We start from the raw sequence: 23,761 nt of genomic DNA on the forward strand, positions 1-23,761 counted from the left end.
TTTTTTATTATAATTTCATATTATATCTAAAAGATGCACATGCTACTGTTTCTGTTTGTTTATTCAAACCGGTTGATGGGCCAATGCAATGCTGTTATTATTATAGGCTACGATGGTGAATGGTGTCATTTTGATTTATTGTCGGTCAGCTGAGCCGATCAACGTTCTGGAGGATTATCTGAAGTGCCTATTTATGTGCAATACCCTTTGATTTTACTGATCCATTCTAAAGAATAACTGAATTGAACTGAAACTGAACATTTGAACTGAATTTAAACTGAAACAAAATAAAAAATAATAATTATTTTATTCGGTCTTAAGAACAGCAGACTATTCGAAAATGAATTTGGTCAGTCATGCACATCCCTATACCGTATACTCTCTGTAGAACTCTATCTGGAACTCTTGCAGAGGTTTAGTGTGTCAATGTCCCAATGATTCTTCTGTATAATGAATATTTTATACTTTGGTACAGTATGACGTATTGGGGAGCAGCGTTGACCTCCAACATTAAATGTTCAAAATTAGCTTTCCGGCTATTTATCCTCCACTTTTTTTCATAATTGAAAATGGGTCAAAATGGCATCTTAACACCTTGAGCTCGAGCGGTCCAGTACCGGTACGAAATTACGTATTATCACGCCATCAATACAGTCCGTATTAATTAATGTTGCGTTTTTTTTTCAAATGTAGACCCTAACCCTATCAAAACAGCAGTCAAAGTTTATATTTTCAGCACTACGTTTGTTTACCAATGATAACCTTTCTGTGAATGTCTAGGAAAGAAAACGTGTCTCAATCTGATGAAAAATGGCGAAGCAATGGACATTATAAAAAAGTAACTGTACTTACAGTAGATTTAATTCGCGGTCTTTGCTGCCCTGAAACGGGCGCCTGGTGGTACTAAATCCAATTGCTATTCCAATGCATTTGCAAAGAGGAGATTTGGCCCCGATCCATAGATGTATGACTTGGCCGTAATAAGGTAATTTATAGTCGTGATATTCTATATTCTATATTCATATTTCAAATAGCATGTGTCCAGATGGCAAAATTCAGTACTGTATCTACAAAGACTCCTGTAAATCATCATTAGATTTCTTGTACACTTGAGTGTGCTCCGTGGCAATTTCTCCTTTGGTTCATTACAATATACTCAAGCCTAGTAACAGACACAATATTTCTGACACTGACAATACATTCCCTGAGTTCCATAGATGTCCCTAGATACCAAGCACATGCAAATTGACCTTGTAGAAGTGGAGCAATGTTCCATTTACTTAGGTACCGTAATTCCTCTAATAGTAACCGGGTCTCAAATACAAGCCGGGTCTCTATTAATGGCCGGGTGCGCTCTTGAGCTAAGCAATTATAAGCCGGCCTCCTAATACAAGCCGGGTTACTAATATACTGAGCTGCATACTGAGCTAGTTACTTGATTTCACTTTGAAAACGTTGAAATGACCAGTGACCACCTGTAATTGCACTGTTTACTATTTCATACAGTACTTGGTTTCAATAAATGAGGCCTCCCTCTTATACAGGCCTCCTCCTAATACAAGCCTGGTACCCGCTACAGTTGAAACAAATACAAGCCGGGGTTACTATTAGAGGAATTACGGTATGTACTTTTAGGCACATTTTCTGAAAATATGGCTCGGGCTTAAGAGGTTAAAGAAAAAATGCATAACAGTCCATTAGTGGCAGATATGATTCAACATTACATAAGTGTGTCAACATTTATTTGTTATTTGTTTGTCTGTTAGATGCTGTTTGAGTTTTATATCAAAGTGCTAAATCACTCGCCTTGTCTCCCATTAGCTATGTTCAGTCTGGCTGGGGCTAGCCATGGTCCTCTCTGGTTGCTAGGCAACCTTTTAAAATACACAACCAACCGCTTTGGTCAGGTTGTGAAAGGTGTCTGTCTCAGCCGGGGTCCAGCCGGGGTCCAGCCAGGTTCTATCGGGTTCTAAAGTTCAACGGAGACGCTTCACTGGGTGTGCCAGGCAGGCCACCGCACGGCTAAATCCTGGCTCGTGGAGACGAGGCATTCGATGCGTCCACTGTCGATTAATCTGTTGCATCCAGCGTGCTGTTAATATACCATAAGGAACGTAATAGAGTGTCATTGTAAAAGGTGTTATTGTGTTCCTGTGTGGTGCAGGTCAAGCTGGTGCAGCACACGTATTCCTGTCTTTACGGCACCTTCCTGTGCAACAATGCCCGGGAGAGGGAGGCGCGGAACATCTTCAAGCGCACCTGCTCCGTCTGGTCCCTGCTGCGCACGGGCAACAAGAACTTCCAGAACTTTCTCTACATACCGAGTCACGACATGGTACCTACAACACTTTTTAATGTACCCCAGTCTAGGTGAATTGACTGGCCTTACTTATTGTTTGTAAGTAGTTCAATACCAATACCGTACGTTCAACAACCCAGGTATAAATACCTTACTGTATTTTTTTTTTAACACACAATGGTTTTCAGTTCAGTTCCAATTAGTTTCTAATTGAAGTAAACGTGCCACATTTAAGACTCTTTGAAAGGAAGAAATGGAACGTTTTTAGTTCCATACAAGCTCCTATGATACTTGGACTCCTAAAGATCCGTATTATACGCTCGGATACTGATATTTGTGTTAATTTGTCAATGAAGTCATGGTGAATACAATAACACTAGTTGTGATTGGCTGAAAAAACATATTTTCATTAGCAGGTAATATTGACTTGATTCAATTGATACCTTGATGCTGCTGATTTTCAATACTCTGCCCTCGTCTTACTACGACTGGCGGTCTGGATTAGCAAATGTTCTAGTTTTTCATTTTGACTCCATTCTCAAGCATATACATCAGACCGGTGTCACAATTTGTGATCGCCACGCCTCTTTTTGAGAGCATAGGATAGTATATACTTGTAGAAGGAATTCTGCTGGTCTGCCGTGTAGAAGCACTGTTCATTATCAAAAGGTTTTCACGGTCAGTTCCCATACAGGAGGGAAGACTGTCCAAACAGAGAAGGTAAAGACGACTTTAAACTGTTGAACAGTAATCCAGAACTATTTTGCACTGTAAAAGAAAAAAGATTTGATATGTCTGCACTTTATGTGCTCATTTCATGTCTATTCTATTCTACTACTTATTGCATTGCACTATTGCACATCTTACTCTCTCTATTCTATCTTGCTCTCTTTATTATTGTCTATTTTTTAAACTGAATCAAACCATAAACAAGGTGGCCTGTTGGGATGTTATATGTCTGCACTTTATGTGCTCATTTTATGCCCGTCTTTTTCTGTTGTGAAGCACTTTGAGCTGCAGTTTCTGTATGAAAGGTGCTATACAAATAAAGTTTTATTATTATTATTATTATTATTATTATTATTATTATTATTATTATTATTATTATTATTATTATTATTATACAGCTCACAGTGACATAATGAGCCGAGTGTGTTGTGTGTTGGTGCCAGGTGCTGCAGCCAGTGTGCCACACGCGGGCCCTGCTGCTGTGGACGGCTGTGTACCTGCCCACCACCTCCCCCTGCGCGGCCGTGGAGGAGGCCATGGAGCTCTATCTCTCCCCCAGCGGCACCGGGGACGAGCTCATGGGCCGCTCCCTGGACAGGTGCGTGTTTGTTTGTTTATTTATTTATTTTTATTAATTTTGTATGGCATTTTGTGCTTTATTGTGGATAGGACAGTCCAGAGAGAGACATGGAGTGAAGAGATGGGGGAGGACGGGCGGCCGAGTGGCGCAGTGGGCAAGACGCTCGCCACTAACGCAGTAGATGCTGGGTTCGAGCCCAGCTCTCTGCGTTGCTAGTACCGGCTTGGCTGGTCGTTCATACTAACACAATTGGCAGTGGTAGAGGGTGGGAAAGCCGGTGGGTGGGGATCGGACGCTGTGGACAGCGACTCCTACAGGTCGGTTGGTGCGCCTGTACAGCAGAAACACGAAGTATCGGGGGCAGCGTGAGCCTCCCACGCGTTACTCCTCGCCACTGAGAGATTGCGCTGTGCAGGTGAAAAGATGTGACGGCTGCCTCCTCGTGTACCGGAGGGGACACGTGATGCAAGGCTTGGTCCACATTGCAGCCGACCAGTGGGAGGCATGGTCTAGCAACGTTCGAGACAGGGGAGGGGAGAATTGAAGGGAGAATTGGCGAGGCGAAATTGGGATGGGAGAAAAATAGAAAAATAAGGAGAAAAAGTGGATAAAAGAAAATAAGAGATGGGGGAGGACATGCAACACATGTCCTGGGCCGGATTCGAACCCAGGACGTTGTGATTACACAGCATGCGTCCTGACGTGGTGCGGCCCCAGCGCGCACGCGTTTTCTGCTACAAAACTTATGTTAGAAAATATGAAAGAGATGAAACAAAAGAAAAATATCAAAACAGAAACGCAAATGTGCAGGTGAGATCATTTTCTTTTTAAACATATATGTTTATTAACACTTTCAGTGCCCAGCAGGGGGCGCACATTTAGTGCTTGAATACCCACCATCCACTGCAATGTTAACGTTAATATTGCCTAATCTATGTTTTAAATTATGGCTATGTGTCTAATTTGCCCGTCGCTTATCAATGACTCGTTTTCCAGTCAACATTGTCGAAGCGGATTGTTTTTTTATCGGTTCATTTCCGTTTTATAGCATTTTGAAAAGCCCTCGTTTTCAAAAAGAAAATTCAAAAATCCCTGATAAACGCTGATGTACTGTAATATTCTAGAACGTTGTCATTTTTCGGCCTATTTATGAATCGTTTTCAAATAAACGCTAGATTATCGATAGTATATTGAGTAAAATCGATTCTCTCAGTTCCTGATCACTCTTACATAGGGATGGGAATTGATAGGATTTTATCGATACGATTCCATTATCGATTCTGCTTATCGATTCGATTCTTTATCGATTCCCTTATCGATACCTGATCAATTTATGATTTAAATAAATAAATTGGAAATGCAACAGAACTACATTTACATTTACATTTAGTCATTTAGCTGACGCTTTTATCCAAAGCGACTTACAAGTTCTGTACGACAAGCCATCAGGAAGGGCACAACTCTATCAGCTGAGTAACAATGTTCATCAAAGTGTTGAGTGCTACAGTGTAGGTTAGTTTATTAGGACAAGTGTATGACAGTACGGTTAGTTAGGGTTAGATTTTTTTTTTTATTCATATAATGGTTGAAGTGCGTCTTTAGTCGACGGCGAAAGATTGGACGTGATTCGGCTGTCCTAACTGGGGTGGGTAGTTCATTCCACCATTGTGGGGCAAGGACTGAGAATAGGCGACTTCTCTTTGATGACCCTCCCGGAGCTTGGATAGGAGTAGGTCTGAGGCGGCCAGAAGATGCAGAGCGTAGGGGTCTAAGCTGGTTAGAATAACAACATGCAACTTGACATTTCTGATTGTCATTTATTGTTGAGCCCCCATGTCAGAAAAATACAAAAACTGTAAAAAATAAAACATTAACTATAGCCTACACTTAAATAAAATAATGTATTTGAGATTCTCTTAAAATGTATTTATTTTTTTATTCTTAAACTAATTTAATCTATTGAATAACAGGTCGTTATTCCTCTGACTTCTGTCTCTCTCACTCACACACACACACACACACACACACACACACACACACACACACACAGAGCTCCCTCCCCGGGCCCCTGTCCTATAAGGTATTGGCTTGTGTTGCTACACGGACACATTTGTATGTTGCACCATGGTACTTCCTGGCTTACAGAGACTAGTAAACAAACACTCCGTCTCTTATTATATGTGAACTAAAGAGTACAAGGTTTACACAACAGCCCCCACCTGCTGTTTTATTGTATTTGTACCTGTACTATCCGCTGTCAGCTGTTTATCTCTCTTTGTGAGCTTGATTAAATAGCGTTAGCTCACGTTAGCTAGCGTTAGCTCCGCGGCTAATTTTAGCTCATCCTGAACTAAATCAATGACTAGGTTCTAAAGCATTCAAGTAGTTTTCACTGCACATAGAAGTAGCCAAACAGCGGGAGCATTTCGGGAGCATATTACCAAAACCCAGGCAATTTCGAGCCCTTAAGGAATCAAATAGAGTCTGCCATGGCTACATGCTAACGCTAACTTTATTGCGCAACTGTAGGAAAAACCTGGCAGCGATAAGGGAATCGAAAGTCACGGGAGCCACACGGTTCCAGGCATTGGCCAATTAGGAACCATCCCTACTCTTACAGTCAAACAGCCATATCACATTATAGGGGAAAAGCTTATATCTCTGTGAAAACGGGTCTGATTATCCTAAGACTGGTAAAATAGATTCCTTACCTGAGATCAGATGGTATCCAAATGGATTATTCCAATTCTTGATCGCCATTCCAAAAATCGATCCTTTTATTGATCCCACGTGTATACTCTAAAACACATATTACACGCTGTGCTGAGGGTCCAGGATGGGTCTGATCGGCTCCGGTTGCATGCATGAGAGGTAAAATGTGGATTCCGGATCGTTTTTTCATTGAGTCCAATCCAAAAGGGTGCGTTGCTATCTGGGAGACGATAGGGGGCGCTTTTTTCACATCTGAGCGCCTGGTGGGGCAGGCTTACCAACGGTAGACTCGGTTGATGAAATATGAATTCAGATCGCTAATAAAAAAAATCAAACGAGAATTCTCGTTATGGGCATTCAAAGTGTTAAGGTATCTCACCTAATAAACAATACCATTTGGAAATAATAAAAAAAATAATAATAAGCACCAGTAAATAAACAAGGATGTAATAGGCTTGGACTTAGAACAGCGTGGATGGTGGTGAGACTTGTTGGGAAGTAGGAAGTAGGGGTAAAACATTTGGAACTTGCTTTGTTGACTGTATGGTGTTGGGTAAGAACTGTCTACGGTACATTTTCATTTATCCAACATCATTATGACCTACACAGGATATCGCAAGTAGGTGTATGACTCTCCTATTGGCTGGAGTCTCCTCCCCTATCTCACTAGTTGCCATGGGAACGGTCTCCCACCCCTTCATGACTGTGATTGGTTGAAGGAATTCACCCAAAATGTTTTTCCCCCCCTCTATTCCTTCCAGACCTTTCTCTACCAGCACTTGATATTAAGACCCATACTGCCCTCTAGTGCCATAAGTGAAGAACTGCATCATTGCCATCATTGTAGCTGAAAGAATGTTCTCTCTTTTGTATTTATTACTTCCAGGCTTCCTAAGACCCGCTCCATGGATAACCTGCTGTCTGCTTGTGAGAACGGGGTGCCCCTCACGCGTACATCCAGTGACCCCAACCTCAACAAGCACTGCCAGGAGGGTCGCCCCACTGCCCTGGAGCCCATGGCCGCCATGGGAGGAACGTCCGCAGACCTCGCCCCCAACAACAACAACACTGGATTGGACGGAGGTGAGTCGTCTAAAGTGACGCCCGTCATCCAAACTCCGGAGGCGGGTCCGAGCGCGGAGAGCTGCGACGAGCGGACGAGAGAGGAGGACACGTGTCTCACCAGGCAGCCCCTGCCCTACCCGCCCCTCCCTCCCGTCCCCCCCGCCCCCCTCTCCGCCCCCACGTCTGTCATCCACCGAGCTACACCTCACGTCACCAACCCTCCGCCCCCGCCCCCGCCCCCGCCCCCGCCCCTGCCCCCACCCCGGAAGGCCAAGAGCCCCTCTAGGACTGTGGAGGCCACGCCCGCTCGTACGTCAGACGCACGTTTGTCTAGTCCCATGAGCAACGGCGTTGTCCCCGCGGCCAGTCACAATGGCTTCCTTAACGGCCACGTCGACGACGACCAAGTGAGCGCTCTCCTCCCGGCTCCTCGGAGCCAACTCTCCACGCTCCCCGCGATGGAGGACTCCACAGAGACGCTGACGGATGAGGGCGAGTTCCCTCCAGCGCTGCCTCCCAGCAGGAGTAACAGCCTGGGGGAGTCTGAGGAGGAGGAGGAGGAGGAGGAGGACGAGGAGGACGAGGAGGACGAGGATGAGGAGGAGCAGGAGGAGGAGGAGGAGCAGGAGGAGGAGGAGGAGGAGGAGGAGGACGAGGAGGACGAGGAGGAGCAGCGAGAGCCTGAGAAAGAGGTGGTGGCGGTCAGAGAGCTGGTGGCGGGGGTCAGAGAGCGTGTGTTAACCGTGACCACGCCTCCCGTGGACTACGCCCAGCTGGGGGTCAGAGAGCGTGTGTTAACCGTGACCACGCCTCCCGTGGACTACGCCCAGCTGGGGGTCAGAGAGCGTGTGTTAACCGTGACCACGCCTCCCGTGGACTACGCCCAGCTGGGGGTCAGAGAGCGTGTGTTGACCGTGACCACCCCTCCCGTGGACTACGCCCAGCTCCCTGACCTGTCCCTGCTCGGCTGCCGCTGGGAGAGCGTCCAGGGCCTGGTGCAGTCGGGCCCCTCGGCCACCACCCTCTGCCGCGCCCTGCAGCCCACCGTGGCCACCCAGAGCCGCCGGCTGGCCAGCAAGCTGCTCCGCGCCCAGGGTCTGACCACCGCCAACGTGGGGGCCCAGTGCTGCCGCAGAGAGTGGGGCGGGGCGCGTGGTGGCGCCGGCGGCAGCCCCCCCGTGCAGCAGTCCGGCTGGCTGGCGGCCGTCAGGAGCGCGGGCGACGTCGCCCTCTTCGGGCCCCCCCCCGCCAACGGCCACTACCCCCCGCCGTCGGGACATCATCATCAGCTCCTGCCGGCCGCCTCGCCCCCTCCTCCCTCCGCCTCCCCCCCTCCTCCTCCTCCTCCTCCCCCTCCGCCGCCCCCCCAGTCCCAGGCGTACCTGGACGACGACGGGCTGCCGGTGCCTCTGGACGCGGTGCAGCAGCGGCTGCGGCAGATCGAGGCGGGCTACAAGCAGGAGGTGCAGGTGCTGCGGCAGCAGGTGCGCACGCTGCAGATGAGGCTGGAGAAGAAGAGCAAGATGGGCTCGCCGCCCTCCGAGCCCGACGTGGACTACGAGGACGACATCGTGAGTATCCCTCTGGAGCAGGGGGGCTTCTTTATACCACCACCCCGTTTTATTTAGGATTCCTTTCTGGCCACCCCACACTTTATGTGTCGCGTCATTTCAACGTGGAATTAAGGAATTATCAAAATAAAAGCACACGTTGTTGAACTTGATCGTGTATATTTATTAGAAGATTTTATTACAGCACTATGTTTATCAATACACATTTATAAAACGAGGCATATTTAGCCAAAATATCTTGCCAGAACACAAAAGAAATATATATATATTATACATTTATTATTAGTGCTGTCAATAGATAAAAAAAATTCACTAATTAATCTCAACATTTTCTGTAATTTATCTAGATTAATCTAGATTAAAAATAGCATTTTTCTACTTAAGACCGAAGCTTGTAACAGATATTTACTTGAGTAAAATCATGGAATTAATGTAAAATCAACACAAAGAAAGTATATTTAGATTCAAGACTATTTTAATAGCTTTCTTTGAATAGTTTCTCCTGTGAAATACAAATGTTCAACAAAATCATCAACATTGACTCAGCTAGACCTCTTTCTTATATCCGCGGCAGATGCCATAATCATTTGGCATAAGATATTGATGGCTAGCACATTTTGTTTGGCTATTGTGTCACAAAGTAGAATAAACTACCTTTGAAATGGCGACCGCTGTGTCATTTATGTAACGGCCCGGCCCCCGGCCCCCTCTTTAGGACCATTTGCCCACCGGCGCGACATGGCACTTTGGCGGCCCCTAGCAACTCGGGTCTATTTGTTGCCTGTCGATTGCCACCTATGTGAGGCGTGCTCCATTGTACACGGCAGAGTCGGATCATTTGGCGATCTCAAAAATTATTGGACAGGGTTGTAGCCAATGAGTGGCTTTTCCAATGATATCCCACGTGCGGATGTGCGAATCAGGGATCTAGGTGAAAAGTCACGAGCGAAAGCCGGAAGAGAAAAAAACCCTCCTGGAGAGCTTTTTTTTGTACATACCGGTAGTTTACCAAAATGGCTCCTAATCACTCCATTTCTCAACGGATTTTTATGAAATGTGGACATGTACTACATAAGACTTCAGGGTGTTTTCCAGCTTATACCAATTGATTTTGGATATACTATTTCTGGATATTGCAACAAAACTACTACAGAAAAACGTGAGTAACATGTTTTTCTACAACTCAAGTTCAGACTTCATTAGCACTAAAAGTGATTTTTCTTTATTGTGTAAGAATTTGTGTTATCTTTCAAAAGAGACCAGGCTTATATGCATGTGCTATAAGTATAAAGTATAAACTAAGATACGCTTTTCAAGAAAAGTATGCAGTCCTCAAGTTCAAGTTAAGAAATTGCCACTTTTCTGGGCACCACTTAAGTGGTTAATGTAGACCTTTTTTTTATTTGTATGTCAGCTCTTTGACTGCCAGAGTGGAGTGGACTCAACCTTGATGACTTGGACTCGGACTAGGGCAGGGGTCAGCAACCTTTACTATCAAAAGAGCCACTTTTCCCCCGTCCCACAAAATAAAATGCTCAGGGAGCCGCACAACCTATTTACCCTTAAAATGAAGATAACACAGTGTATAACATTTTATATATCCCCAAGCATACCCCACATTTAGCATAAAACGCCTGACAATTGCATACCCAAAGTAATTTGCGATTTATTATACTTTATACTTATAGCACACAGTTTGTTGCATTAATGGGATTATAAAGCAACAAAAAGAAAAATGTTTTACTTTTTAATTGCTGTTTTTACCTGTTATCACAAAGGAAAACCTCAAACTCTTATGAAGTGGAGAAAAAATACTGGCTGTGTAGACCTATTTTTTAATAAAAAACAGAAGAGGAGACAAAACACTGGTGTCTGTAGACCGACTTTGAAATAAAACCCTGAACTATTCAGGTATATTTGAGTCCTTCCCTTATTTGTGGAACATTTATAAAATAAAAGTAGTCCACTTTGAAAAAAGACTACCACGTGTAGACCTACTTTGAAATAAAACACCGAAAAGGAGAAAAAACTAGGGATGTCCGATATTATCGGCCGATATCGGCAGTAAAATGTGATATCGGAAAATATCGGTATCGGTTTAAAAAACAATAACAATATTTGTTATATATATATCCAGTGAAATGATTAGTTACCTGAAATTATTCAGTTTTTTTGGACGGGGAAACCCTGCATATATCGGTATCGGTTGATATCGGTATCGGAAATTAAGAGTTGGACAATATCGGAATATCGGTATCGGTAAAAAAGCCAATATCGAGCATCCCTAGAAAAAACACTTGCATCTGTAAACCTACTTTGAAATAAAACCGTGAACTATGCAGCTCTATTAGAGTCCTTCCCTTATTTGTGGAAAATCTATAAAATAAAAAGTAAATTTTTCGTTGTTCGCAAATTTCGCACCACATATCAGGCATACAGGTAAGCCTTTTGTTGACTAAATATCTTAGTTGATGAAATATTTTTTCATCTCAGTGTCACAGTATGACATCGATATATAAAAAAAAAAAAAAAATTATTATTTTATATATATATTTTTTTTTTGGAGGCAGGGAGCCGCAGATGATTGGCTAAAGAGCCGCATGCGGCCTCGAGGCCGCAGGTTGCCGACCACTGGACTAGGGTAATGGGGACTCAACTCTGGCTCTTCTTTGGTGACTCAGACTTGGACTCGAACACTGGGTGACTGGAAACTCGACTCGAGATTTAGTGACTCGGCTACAACACTGCCCTCTAGTGTGCGTAATGTTTATTAATATCCGGCCATCAACTTGACTTCTTACTCTGTACACAATCGCAGCATGAAAAGCCTTGAAAGCGACCGCTGCTGGCCTTTCCCCAGCCGTCTTCAAGTTTCTTTCAAGTTTCTTTATTAGTTGTCATAGTAAAAAATACAGAATACTTTTCCATGAAATTATTTTTTCTGTATGAGCTAGATAAAAATAGATAAAAAAGTATAAAATAGAAAGTCAAAAGTATGTAAACAAACATCTTCAGGCAAAAGAAATCCCTGATTTTTAAATCACTTCAAGTCAAGTCAAGAGTTTTATTTGTCACGGCATACAAGTATACAGTGAAATGCGGGGGGTCTTGCCCGCACTTGCCTCATTCAGTTGTAGAATCAGTCACCACAGCGTTTAATCCCCCCCATGGGCCTTTAGACAGGGTTCGCAGAAGGTCCTTGAAGTGCTTAAAAGTGATTGATTAAAAAAAAAAGTCAAGGTCTGGAATTCCTTAATTTTTTTTAACAAAATGCTTAAAAAGTCCTTGAAATTCAAATCAACCATTCGCATTGAATGTTTTGTTCATCCATGATCAAATTGTTCTGAATCAAGAATCATAATTTTTTTTTTTTTTTTTTTTTTTTAATAAAATCTGACGAGTCGCTGTCTCGTGCACTCCAACTGCTTTTCCTCATTTCTTCATGTGTGATGCTCTAGCTGGCAAGCAGGCCAAGAAGATGCTTAAAAAAAACAGCATTTAAAAGTGAATTCAATTGTATCCTTCGAGTGACATCCTTGAAAATGAGAAATTGTGCTTGGAAAAGTACTTAAAAGACCTTGAATTTCATTTTGCAATGTCTGTGGGAACCCTGTTTAGAATACACCTTGTTCTCTCTCCTTGTTTCCTCGTCTTTGTACTGATCTTCTGTACTCTTGTCTCCCCCAGACGTGTCTCCGCGAGTCGGACACCAGCAACGAGGAAGACTCGCTGTCCAACCACAGCGAGGACCGCTTCTCCGAGGGGAGCTGGGACCGGGTGGAGTGCAGGGACACCGAGGTCAGCGTCTGTCCCTTTTTGTTTTCAAGACTTCCTAGTAGGGCTCTACCGAATGCTTCGAAGCTTCGATCATAATGTTGACATTCGAATTCTAAATCAACATTAGAATTTTTTATTTTTAACCCTTTCAGTGCCACGGACGACATATCTCGTTTTATTAGCCCCCCCCATTGAGTGCCCACGACGACAAATATCGTTTAATTTTTTTATATTTCATAAAAAATCATATTTCATATTTCATCAACCGAGTCTCCCGTTGGTACACCAGCCCCTACAGGAGCTCAGATTGGGAAAAAGCGACCCCTATCGTCTATCCCTGTGTAACTGCTGTCTAAGCGACTGACCTGGGATCTGTAGATCTCTGGGGGGGAGCCAACTCACTCCTTGTGCTGGCGAGCAGTCTGCTCAAGAGCGATCTGCTCGCGGGACGGAAATCAGCCTGGATTATGTATTTACAGGAATAAACACTGTAATCAATAAGCGTGATCGATATTTGGAATGGCGATCAGGAATTGGAATAATCTTTTTGGATAACATCTGATCTCAGGTAAGGAATCTATTTTACCAGTCTTAGGATAATCAGACCTGTTTTCACGGAGATATAAGCTTTTGCCCTATGTGTGATGTGGCTGTTTGGCTGTGATCGCTGATGAGGAAATAAGAGAATCGATTTTTCAGCTCGCGTCTATAGCGTGCATACGTACACATATACTATCGATAATCTAGTGTTTATTTGAAAACGATTCATAAATAGGCAAAAAAATGGCAAAGTTTTTGTGTATTCTAGAATATTCCAGTAAATGTCTTATCATGGAATCTTTATATTTTCCTTGAAAACGAGGGCTTTTCAAAATGCTATAAAACGAAAATGAACCGATAAAAAAACAATCCGTTTCGACAATGTTGAATGGAAAACTAGTTATTGATAAGCGACGGGCAGATTAGACACATAGCCATAATTTAAAACATAGATTAGGCGTTTTTAACGCTAACATTGAAGTGGATGGTGGCATTCAACGGGGTAAATCAATGTTAATCAAAGGCACTGAAAGTGTTAATAATAAAAAAGGAATTTTTTTTATTTTATTTTTTTTTTAATAAAAAAAAAGATTATGTCTATTCATTCTGTTTAAACCAATGGGGGTTTTCTTCACAGTTGCAGATAAAGATTAGGCTACACACTAATAGTATACTATAAGATGTCACCATCACTTTCGTACCAACTTATTGGATAATTACTTATTGGATTATTTATGTTGACAAAACTGATGAGCTATATATTATACTATACTTATACTATATTATAAAGTTGATTTAAAAAAAAAAAGTAATTCAATCAGATTAATCACTTTATTCAAATTGAGGATTTAGTTTGAGGATACATTTTTATATATATATATATATATTTTTTTTTATTAAGTCATAAAATATGACGACAGACATTCAAAGCTTCATTCGAATACTTCAATAGAAGCTTCGAATGTTAAAAAATGACATTCAGTACAGCCCTACTTCCTAGCCTCTCTCTCTCTGCTGCACACTGTCTCTCTTACCGTCAGGGTTTGGTGCTTAACGGATTACAGTTTCACATTCTGTTACAGTTACTTAGAAAAGTAATACTCGGAGTACAGAAACGGCACTTCAAGTGTTGACTTGTTTGGTTACTCAGAAGTATGTTTGAAAGGGGAGTATGTTGGTGAGATTTAGGACACAAACATTATACACTACTTTAAATAATGTTAGAGGATGTCGATGATGATACTAATACTTCAAATGACAAAATAGGAATCATTTATCTGTTTTACCACCCCTAAAGTAATCAAATGTAATCCAGTTATGTTGGTCTGTTGGGAGTAATCCAATCAATAACATTTACATGACTTGTACTGTATTACTTGTAATCATGACGTGCAACGTACATTTTTAAACATGCCTACTGTATAAACATCACACGTTGTTCTAATGTAAATGTCTGGGCGTGTGTGCGCGTGTGTGTGTGGTGTGTGTGTGTGTGTGTGCGTGCGCAGGTCACAAGGTGGGTGCCGGACCACATGGCCTCCCATTGTTTCAACTGCGACAGTGAGTTCTGGATGGCGAAGAGACGTCACCATTGCAGGTTGGGCCCAGAAGCTGCCTGCACTCAGATCTCTTGATCGCTAATGTAAACATCAGATAGGAAACTAAAAAAGCATGTACGTGGAAAAAGGTGCAGGATAATAATATAGAATATTTGATAAAATAATAAATACTGTTGTGTGTGTTCATGTGATGTTGTGTTTTATGCCACACCTACCAGTGGTTTTGGGATAACAAGGACTCTGTGTGTTAATTCTGCACGCAAAGGCGGTGTCCAATCCTTTAGTGGAGAGATTTTCCTGGAATTGTTTGTAAAACTGTTGTGTTAACCGTCTGTGGTGTGGTAGTGAAAGGGTTAACCTTCTGTAGTGTGGTAGTGAAAGGGTTAACCTTCTGTAGTGTGGTAGTGAAAGGGTTAACCATCTGTAGTGTGGTAGTGAAAGGGTTAACCCGTTTGTCGGTGGCAGGGAAAGGGATAACCTTCTGTATTGTCGCAGTGAAAGGCTTAACCATTTGGTAGTGAAATAATTAAGCACAAGCTCTAAAGATGAAGGTAAATGGTCTAAATCCGGACGGTCATGACGTATTTTCTACATGTATATTACATGACGTATATAAATCTTAACTTTTTCATAATTCTAGATGCCCAATGTACTGTATGTGGCAGGAATTTGACGTAAAATCAGTGACATAATAGGATTGCATTTTCATCGATTTAAAAAATATGCATCTAATTATAATAATATATATTATAATATACATTTAAAAATATAAATAAGGATCAAGAAAAGATTCAAGAGTTTATTCATCACATACATACCAGGGCATACAGTGAAATGCGGTTGGCCATGCCCGCTACGATTGTGCAATAAAACAATAGTAATAGTAGTAATAATAAGTTTCAAGTACCTCTGAGCCCACATATCCGAGGACTTGACATGGACCACACACATTGACAGTGTTGTGAAGAAGGCACGACAACGCCTCTACTTCCTCAGGCGCCTAAGGAAGTTCCAAGTTAGTCAGAAGATCCTTAGGAACTTCTACTCATGTACAATAGAGAGCATCCTGACCGGCAACATCACCTCCTGGTTTGGGAATAGCACTGCACAAGACCGTAGCAGACTACAAAGAGTGACACGTTCAGCCGAACGCACAATTGGAGGGGGGCTTCCCACCCTCCAGAACATTTACAACAAGCGGTGCAAGGGGAAGGCTAAGAGAATTATTAAGGACTCGAGCCACCCGAACAACTGCCTCTTTGAACTGCTGCGGTCAGGCAAGCGATACCGGAGTCTTAAGGCGAGCACAGAAAGACTCAGAAGAAGCTTCTATCCCCAGGCCATCAGGCTGCTAAACGAACAATAAACACTATGCAACAACCATCAAATGCACACAACACACACACCCACACGCACACACTCACTCAAACAAACAACACACTGCAGCACCCACTCTCCACACTTTAGATCACACAAACACACTTTACACTTTATATTTATTGATAAAGGATTTGCACTACAACTCGTACACCTACTGTGAATTGTACCTAAATTGCACCTCGTCCCATTTCTGCCTTGCACTATATAGTATTGTATATTGTATGGTAACTACGTCTATTCTGCATCGAACATTGTACATATGTCTAAACTGAACACTGTGACCTAATTTTTTTACTTCTAATTTTACTATGTTATTTTATTTCATACTTATCTTGTCTTGCACAGTCTCTGGAGCGTAACAGTAAGAAGCATTTTGTATAAAAGTATTCTGTACTTCTGTATGACAAATATTAAAGAAACTTGAAACTTGAATAATAAGATGACTAGAATAGACATGGTAAATAGACATGTTAATAAATCACTTAAAGGCACTGGATCCTATGTACACTCCTATACAATGTGCAGTTTTTCCTCTATGCTATACTCGCTGTTTCTAACTGTACTGTGCAACAATCGCATCTTTTGAAAAGAAGAAAAGAGGGCGTGTTTGAGATGGCTCAGTCCCCGCCCCCTTTAACCCTCTGCGTCGCTCTCCTCCTCCTCAGGAACTGCGGCAACGTGTTCTGTAAAGACTGCTGCCACCTGCGGCTGCCCATCCCCGACCAGCAGCTGTACGACCCGGTGCTGGTGTGCAACACCTGCCACGACCAGCTGCTGGAGTGCCGCGCCCGCGAGATCCGCAGCCAGCAGCTCAAGAAGGCCATCGCCGCCGCCTCCAGCTGAGAGAGAGAGAGAGCGAGAGAGAACATGTCCAACCGTCCGGGCCCGTTGTGTGTCTTCAGCACGGGACCCGTGTTTTTTTTGGAACGGCCACATGTCCCCCTCCCCCTTGCCCCCCCCGCCCCACCCCTGATGCTCCGTGGAGAGCGGAGCGGAGACGACCTGTCGCGGTCTCGGCTGTGTGGGTGGAAGAGAGACGGAGGAGGGCGGGCGAGCCGCCCTTTTGGGAAGCTGGTCGTTTTGGGGGAATGGAAATGCGTTTTTGAGAGAGACAGAGGAAGAGGAAAGGGTGGCGACCCAGCGAGAGAGACTGAGACTGAGACGGAGGAAATGGAAAGGCTAGGCGACCCGCGAGAGACGGAGAGAGACGGAGAGAGACGGAGACAGAGATGGAGGAAGAGGAAAGCCTGGCGACCCGCGAGAGAGACTGACTGACTGACAGAGGAAGAGGAAAGGCTGGCGACCCGTGAGAGAGACTGAGATGGAGGGAGCAGATGGTGCAGGTGCTCCTCTTGTTGTTGTTGGTCCAGAAAATTTTCAGCGTGCTGCAGCGTCCTGCTGTACCCCCTGTAGTCCACTAGTGGTGCCCTGTCCCAACAACCCCCCCCCCCTGACCCACCAACCCCGGGTATAGGCTTCACCCCCCCCCACCACCATGTCCCCATACACACTCACTCAAGCACCTCCGAGGACAATCTCTCCCCCTCTCATGTGTCTGGGACTCCTAAAGCCTTCACCTGTTGTTGTACCGGGGGCTCTCAACTTAAAAAGAAAAAACGAAGAAGAAAATGCTGCTACAGTATTTAAAAGTCTAATTTTGTATTCTTTATTTTGTGCACTACAAGCTATTGTGTATTTGAGGGACATTTTAAAGACCAAACTTGAGCAAAAAGGGAGAAATCTGCTGTTTACTTTGCCATTGCATCGTTTTTTTTTTTTTTTTTTAGCTTGAATGTAACATGTGATGGGCAACTGGAAGACTGACGTCGTTGTTTTGTTCTGTTCATGTGCATTTCGGTGAGTTGTGTACTTGTTCATTCCTGGCAGTTGTGTTTTAAAAATGACGTATCTGCACAGTTGACGTGGTTCTGTCTTTTATCAACGCTTTGTTCAAGCAATTGTCGCAACATCATGTCGCAGTTTTGGAGAAGTCCGTATGGACAGAAAGGTAGTAGTTCCATTCAAGATATATATATATATAATTTTGTTTTTATTTCAACCAATGGACAGTCTGGCTTAAAGTTGATTTATTGTTTGTGCAATGTGCACCTGATGCGTTAAGAGCATGAGAAGACTCATTGAAAATCACAGGTAGGTGTTGGAACGAGGCATGTTCTCGCCAGGAGTCGGCACAACGGCCGTCTTCAGACTTGAAAGCGAGGTCACTTGAACTACAAGGGTCCTACCGGGAGGCGGGGGGGGGGGGGGTTACTGCGGTATTTCTGCGAAAACTGCTTGCAAGTTAATGGCTTCACGTCCTTCTACAATCTGGATGTACTGAAGGCTCCTCCGCGGAAGCTCACCTGGCCGTATCTGCTACTGAGAAAAAGGACTTTAAAAACAAAAGTGCTCGGAAATTTCTTTCTTTTCCTGTTGGGAAGGAGGAGTTTGGCTGTGGTTTCCCCACGCATTGTTCTATTGTGAAATTCTTCTATTGTTTGTGTCTAAAATAATTGTTCCTTGAGACAATAGTGCCATATTTTGTTGTTTTTATTTTTTTTCTTTTGTTTTAGTTTTTCTAAAGCTTTGTATTGTTTTGGTATGGATGACGGCAGGTTTCTATCATTGACTTGGTGTGTTTTAACGGTACAGGTAACTTGCTGCTTCACACGACACAAGGGCAGCCAACAGAAGAGGGTTTGATAACCAGGTGTGTTCAACGGATGGCCGGATAAGTCAAGTGAATTAGTTAACCTGTATGGTTATCCAATGTTAATCCATGGCCTAACACGCTGGGGTCTTTTCACACACACACACACACGCACACACACACACGCACACGGTGAAGTCAAGAATCTTTTGAAAAAGGAATCCAGAAATGTAACATACATAGTTATCTGATCTGATCTGATGTACTAGTGGCAAAAAAAGAAAATACAGAAAAAAAACTTGTCACTTACAGTAACAAATACTTGTTTTAAAGAAATGCACTGTAAAGTTTTAAATCCCATGGGTTGAAATAAAGATTATATCATGAGTTTGCCCTCCCGTCCTTATTGGTTCATTCCATCCTGTCTTGCTTGGTTCTCTATATATACACACCGTTCGGATGCAGCATTTTGTTTGCAGCATCATCAGCCTAACGTGTTGAGATGTACAGGTGTGTTTTCTGCCTGTCACACCTGCACCTGTGCTCTTGAGCTGCACCGACCAACACCCAGGATATGATGTAATGAATCCCTGGACGCCTGTGGGACATAGTCGGGTGCAAATTACCTTGCGTGCTGCTGGGCGGTACAGGTAGCGGGCGCGCCTTTGAAGTTATAATATAATAATAATAATAATAATAATAATAATAATAATAATAATAATAATAATAATTATTATTATTATTTGTATAGCTCCTTTCATACAGGGGATTGCAGTTCAAAGTGCTTTACATCAGTAAGAAATAAGACATAAAATCTGTGTAAAACAAGCGGCAAGAGCAAAGCATAAAGTGGGATAAAATAATGCAGATATATGAATCAAATCGTATCGGAACCTCACGTTCCAATAGGCTTCTGTGATCTGTTACAAAACATGATAAATGTTATAGTATGCACCCAGCGGATAGTGGGGCGTAGAGATAAAAGTAAAACAAAGTCAAATAATAGCAAGGGTCAAATGAGCAGACGTATAAAATCACAGTTTTTCACATTAGGATCTAACATCCCAACAGGCCACCTTGTTTATAGTTTGATTCAGTTATCAAGAGAGAACCCCCCCCCCCCCCCCCCATCAATTTCACCACCGAACAAAGTGAGTGAGGTGGGTTAGTGGTGGAAAGTAAGCGTGTTTACCCACTGCACACAGGTACACTTTTATTGGTATTTGTATTTCACTTGAGTATTTTCATTCAATAGATTTCAAAGGAAATATTGTAATTGTTTACTACATTCATCTGAACCAATCAGTTACTTTGAAGAAAAATATTGTACAGATTATGTACTTTCAATTTTGAAGCCTACCAACTTCAAGAGGATGTAATCAGAGCAGCGTAACTGGACCACATACCACTTGAACATAACCTTTAATCAGAGCAGCATAACTGGACCACACCACTTGAACATAACCTTTAATCAGAGCAGCATAACTGGACCACATACCACTTTAACATAACCTTTAATCAGAGCAGCATAACTGGACCACATACCACTTTAACATCACCTTTAATCAGCAGCATAACTGGACCACATACCACTTTAACATCACCTTTAATCAGCAGCATAACTGGACCACACACCACTTTAACATCACCTTTAATCAGCAGCATAACTGGACCACACACCACTTTAACATAACCTTTAATCAGAGCAGCATAGCTGGACCACACACCAATACAGTACGGCTCAATACACACAATTGTTAAGGGGATGCAGACCAGAGAAAGACTTTCGTCTTATTTACATCAGGGTCCCCCATTTTCAATTCATAATGACATACGCAACATACAGATATATATCTTGACATTTCTGACATACAGGTATACAGTATTGTTTTTTTTTTATCTACTTTTTCTCTAATTTTAAATTTTTTCTCCCCATCCCCAATTTCGTATAGTCCAATTCTACCCTCCCCTGTCTCGAATGTTGTTGGCCATGCCCAGGGGCGTAGCTGAAGATTCTGGGCCCCATGAAAGAATCTATTTGTGGGCCCCCAATCCATGCGAGGCCGCGTCAGAGCGCGAGCTTAAACAATTTGGGGCATTTATTTATTGATGAAAATGCATATGGTTTTTACCTATACATTCGGATCATCGGTTCAGCACCTGAACTGTTGGTGGGTGAGCCTAGTAAAGGATGTCGCATTGCGTTCATCTTCAATGAATGGACCAATGCAATAGTCTACCAAAGAACCTTGAGTCGCACTAGGCTAAGCATATATTTTCCCCTACTCTTGTGACAATGTTTTCTGATACTTAACTCAACATACAAAAGCTGTTACTTGTCCTGTCTCTGTAATCCCATCTCCAACACAAATAGTCTACTCAAGCACACTATTATGCCCCTTTTCCACTGCATGGTACCTACTTGACTCTACTCTACTCTACTCTACTCGGCATTTTCGGTTTTCCATTACCAAAGTACCAGGTACTTTTTGGGTACTTTTTTAGTCCCTGCTCTGTCGAGGTTCCAAGCGGGTAGAAGTGGTACCAGAAAAGTCACGTGAAACACTGCAGACCACTGATTGGTCAGAAGAGAGACGCGTCACTTGTTGGAGCGTCTGCACAAAAACAAAGCCGCCATCTTTATTTAGCCTCGCGTATGATTTCATTATGTTTGCAGCAGGAACAAGTGCAATAAACAAAAAAGGATACAGTCACTGTATTCTGCCTCATTTATTGATGAAACAAAACCGACATCAACACAATTTGCCACAGAGCGGAGAGTTTAGTCTCACAAAAAGATCGCTGATTTGTTAAGCTTGTTGTGCTTGTGCTTAATGTGCTAGCGTTTTAGCATGGCTATTGTACATAGCATGATCAATATAACTCGCTATTGATTCTTTGTACTAGTAACGTTAATGCTAGTAGAATAGACACAATGTGAGGTAATCACCATCCATTTTAAACCGGTTATTACCTAATGCTAACGTTAGCAGATAGACGTGAGAGGTAACGAAAGCTTGTTGTTAGCCTAATGCTAACGTTAACGTTAGCAGATACACGAGAGCCTAGGTAACGTTAAAGCTTGTAGAATAGACACAATGAGAGGTAGCGTTAGCAGAATAGACACAACGAGAGTCTGGTTAATGTTGTTATTGATTGATTGATTGATTGATTGAAAACTGTGTTTTACTCTGGCTTGCTCCATGCCCTCATCGACATAGCTATGCTGGAGCTCTCATGCTGTACACCAGCGGCCCGCCTCCCCACACGGAGACAAACTGAGTACTTAGTACCTGCAGTGGAAAAGGAACGAAGTACCAGGTACCTAAAGCGAGTAGGGTAGAGTAGGGTAGAGTCGAGTAGGTACCATGCAATGGAAAAGAGGCATTAGGTTGACAGACACTTACATTTTGATCTGCTCTGTCGTATACAATCGCTCATTCTGTCAGAGTAACAAGCACCTGTTTGTTTTTGTGAAGTTTTTTTTTTATACAGGCAATTATACTTTTGAGTCATCTACATTAACTTACTTTAGGATAATAATAATAAAACCATATTAATAATAAGATAATAATAGTGTGTCCCCCCCCCCCAGTGCTGGGCCCTTGGAATCATCCTAACCTCCCCCCCACCCCCCAGCTACTCCCCTGGCCGCGTCTATTCTTTACCCACTACATTTCCAGTTCCGCGTGCGTGTTCTCCGATCTGATTGGCCACCGAAGGTTCCGGGTGCGATCTGATTGGCCACTGACGTTTCTGGTCATGTGACATGTGCGCCCAATCGCGTGACGCGCCCATTTCCGCCTCGAGCAGCAGCAAACTACCTAACGCCTAGTTTATTACTGGTTAAGCTTAGGCGACTCTTTTGAAGTTGGTTAAGGTTAGAGTTTGGAATCAGGGCTGGTGTTCTATCGCCCTGCTCTAAAACAAACTCTAACCTTAACCAACTTCGAAAGAGTGCCTAAGCTTAACCGGCGAAAGAACTTGCCGTCACACGATTGGCACGACCAGAAACGTCAGTGGCCAATCAGAGCGCAGAAGGCGAACGCGGAACTGGAAATGGAGTGGGGAAAGAATTCAGGCCCCCTGGCCATGCCTCCCACAAGCCGGCTGCAATGTGGACGAAGCCTTGCATCACGTGTCCCCTCCGGTACACGAGGAGGCAGCCGTCGCATCTTTTCACCTGTACAGCGCGATCTCTCAGCGGCGGGGGTCTGCGTGGGAGGGACACGCTGCCCCCGTCGCTTCCTGATTCTACTGCGCAGGCGCACCAACCGACCTGTAGGAGTCGCTGTCCACAACGTCCGATCCCCACCCACCAGGTTCCCACCCCCTAATACTGCCAATTGTATTAGTATGAACGACCAGCCAAGCCGGAAGCAACGCCAAGAGCTGGGCTCGAACCCAGCATCTCCTGCATTGGTGGCGAGCGCCTTGCCCCCTGCGCCACTTAGCCGCCCAGGTATACAGTATTGTTACATTTGTGACATACAAGATATGCAAATATACAGTACTGTTATCCTAACAGAAAATATATACATACAAGGGGGAGGAAACTACATTGGGAGGGGGGGTTTGTACATTTACGGGGGCCATACAGATATATATCATGACATTTATGACAATACATGACATACAGGTATACAGTACTGTTACATTTGTGACATACAAGATATGCAAATATACAGTACTTGGAACAAGTACTGGAATACACAAACATGTAGAATGCACTTTTACTTCCGATACTTAAGTACATTCAATATCAATACGTCTGCTTTTACTTAAGTAGAATGGAGGACTTTTACTTTTACCAGAGTACTATTTTATCTGAGTATTTCTACTTTTACTGAAGTAAAGGAACTGTGTACTTATTCCACCCATGGCTGTAGGTCAGCCAAT

The 23,761-nt window shown here is 43.3% G+C and overlaps 1 protein-coding gene across 1 annotated transcript in view; it reads left to right on the forward strand.

Moving 5' to 3' along the window:
* The window catches only part of mtmr4 (myotubularin related protein 4), a 134,769-nt gene extending 116,325 nt beyond the window's left edge, over positions 1-18,444 (forward strand). The window contains exons 15-21 of the mRNA XM_084320340.1: positions 2,165-2,335; positions 3,472-3,626; positions 7,207-7,910; positions 8,034-8,956; positions 12,644-12,754; positions 14,782-14,870; positions 16,878-18,444. Coding sequence (XP_084176466.1) covers positions 2,165-2,335; positions 3,472-3,626; positions 7,207-7,910; positions 8,034-8,956; positions 12,644-12,754; positions 14,782-14,870; positions 16,878-17,055 — 2,331 coding nt within the window. The 3' untranslated portion in view covers positions 17,056-18,444. The remainder of the gene's footprint in view (positions 1-2,164; positions 2,336-3,471; positions 3,627-7,206; positions 7,911-8,033; positions 8,957-12,643; positions 12,755-14,781; positions 14,871-16,877) is intronic.
* The last annotated feature ends 5,317 nt before the right edge of the window (positions 18,445-23,761 follow it).

Source organism: Notolepis coatsorum, assembly GCF_963971535.1.
Source record: "Notolepis coatsorum genome assembly, chromosome: 8".
NCBI classification, from domain to species: domain Eukaryota; kingdom Metazoa; phylum Chordata; class Actinopteri; order Aulopiformes; family Paralepididae; genus Notolepis; species Notolepis coatsorum.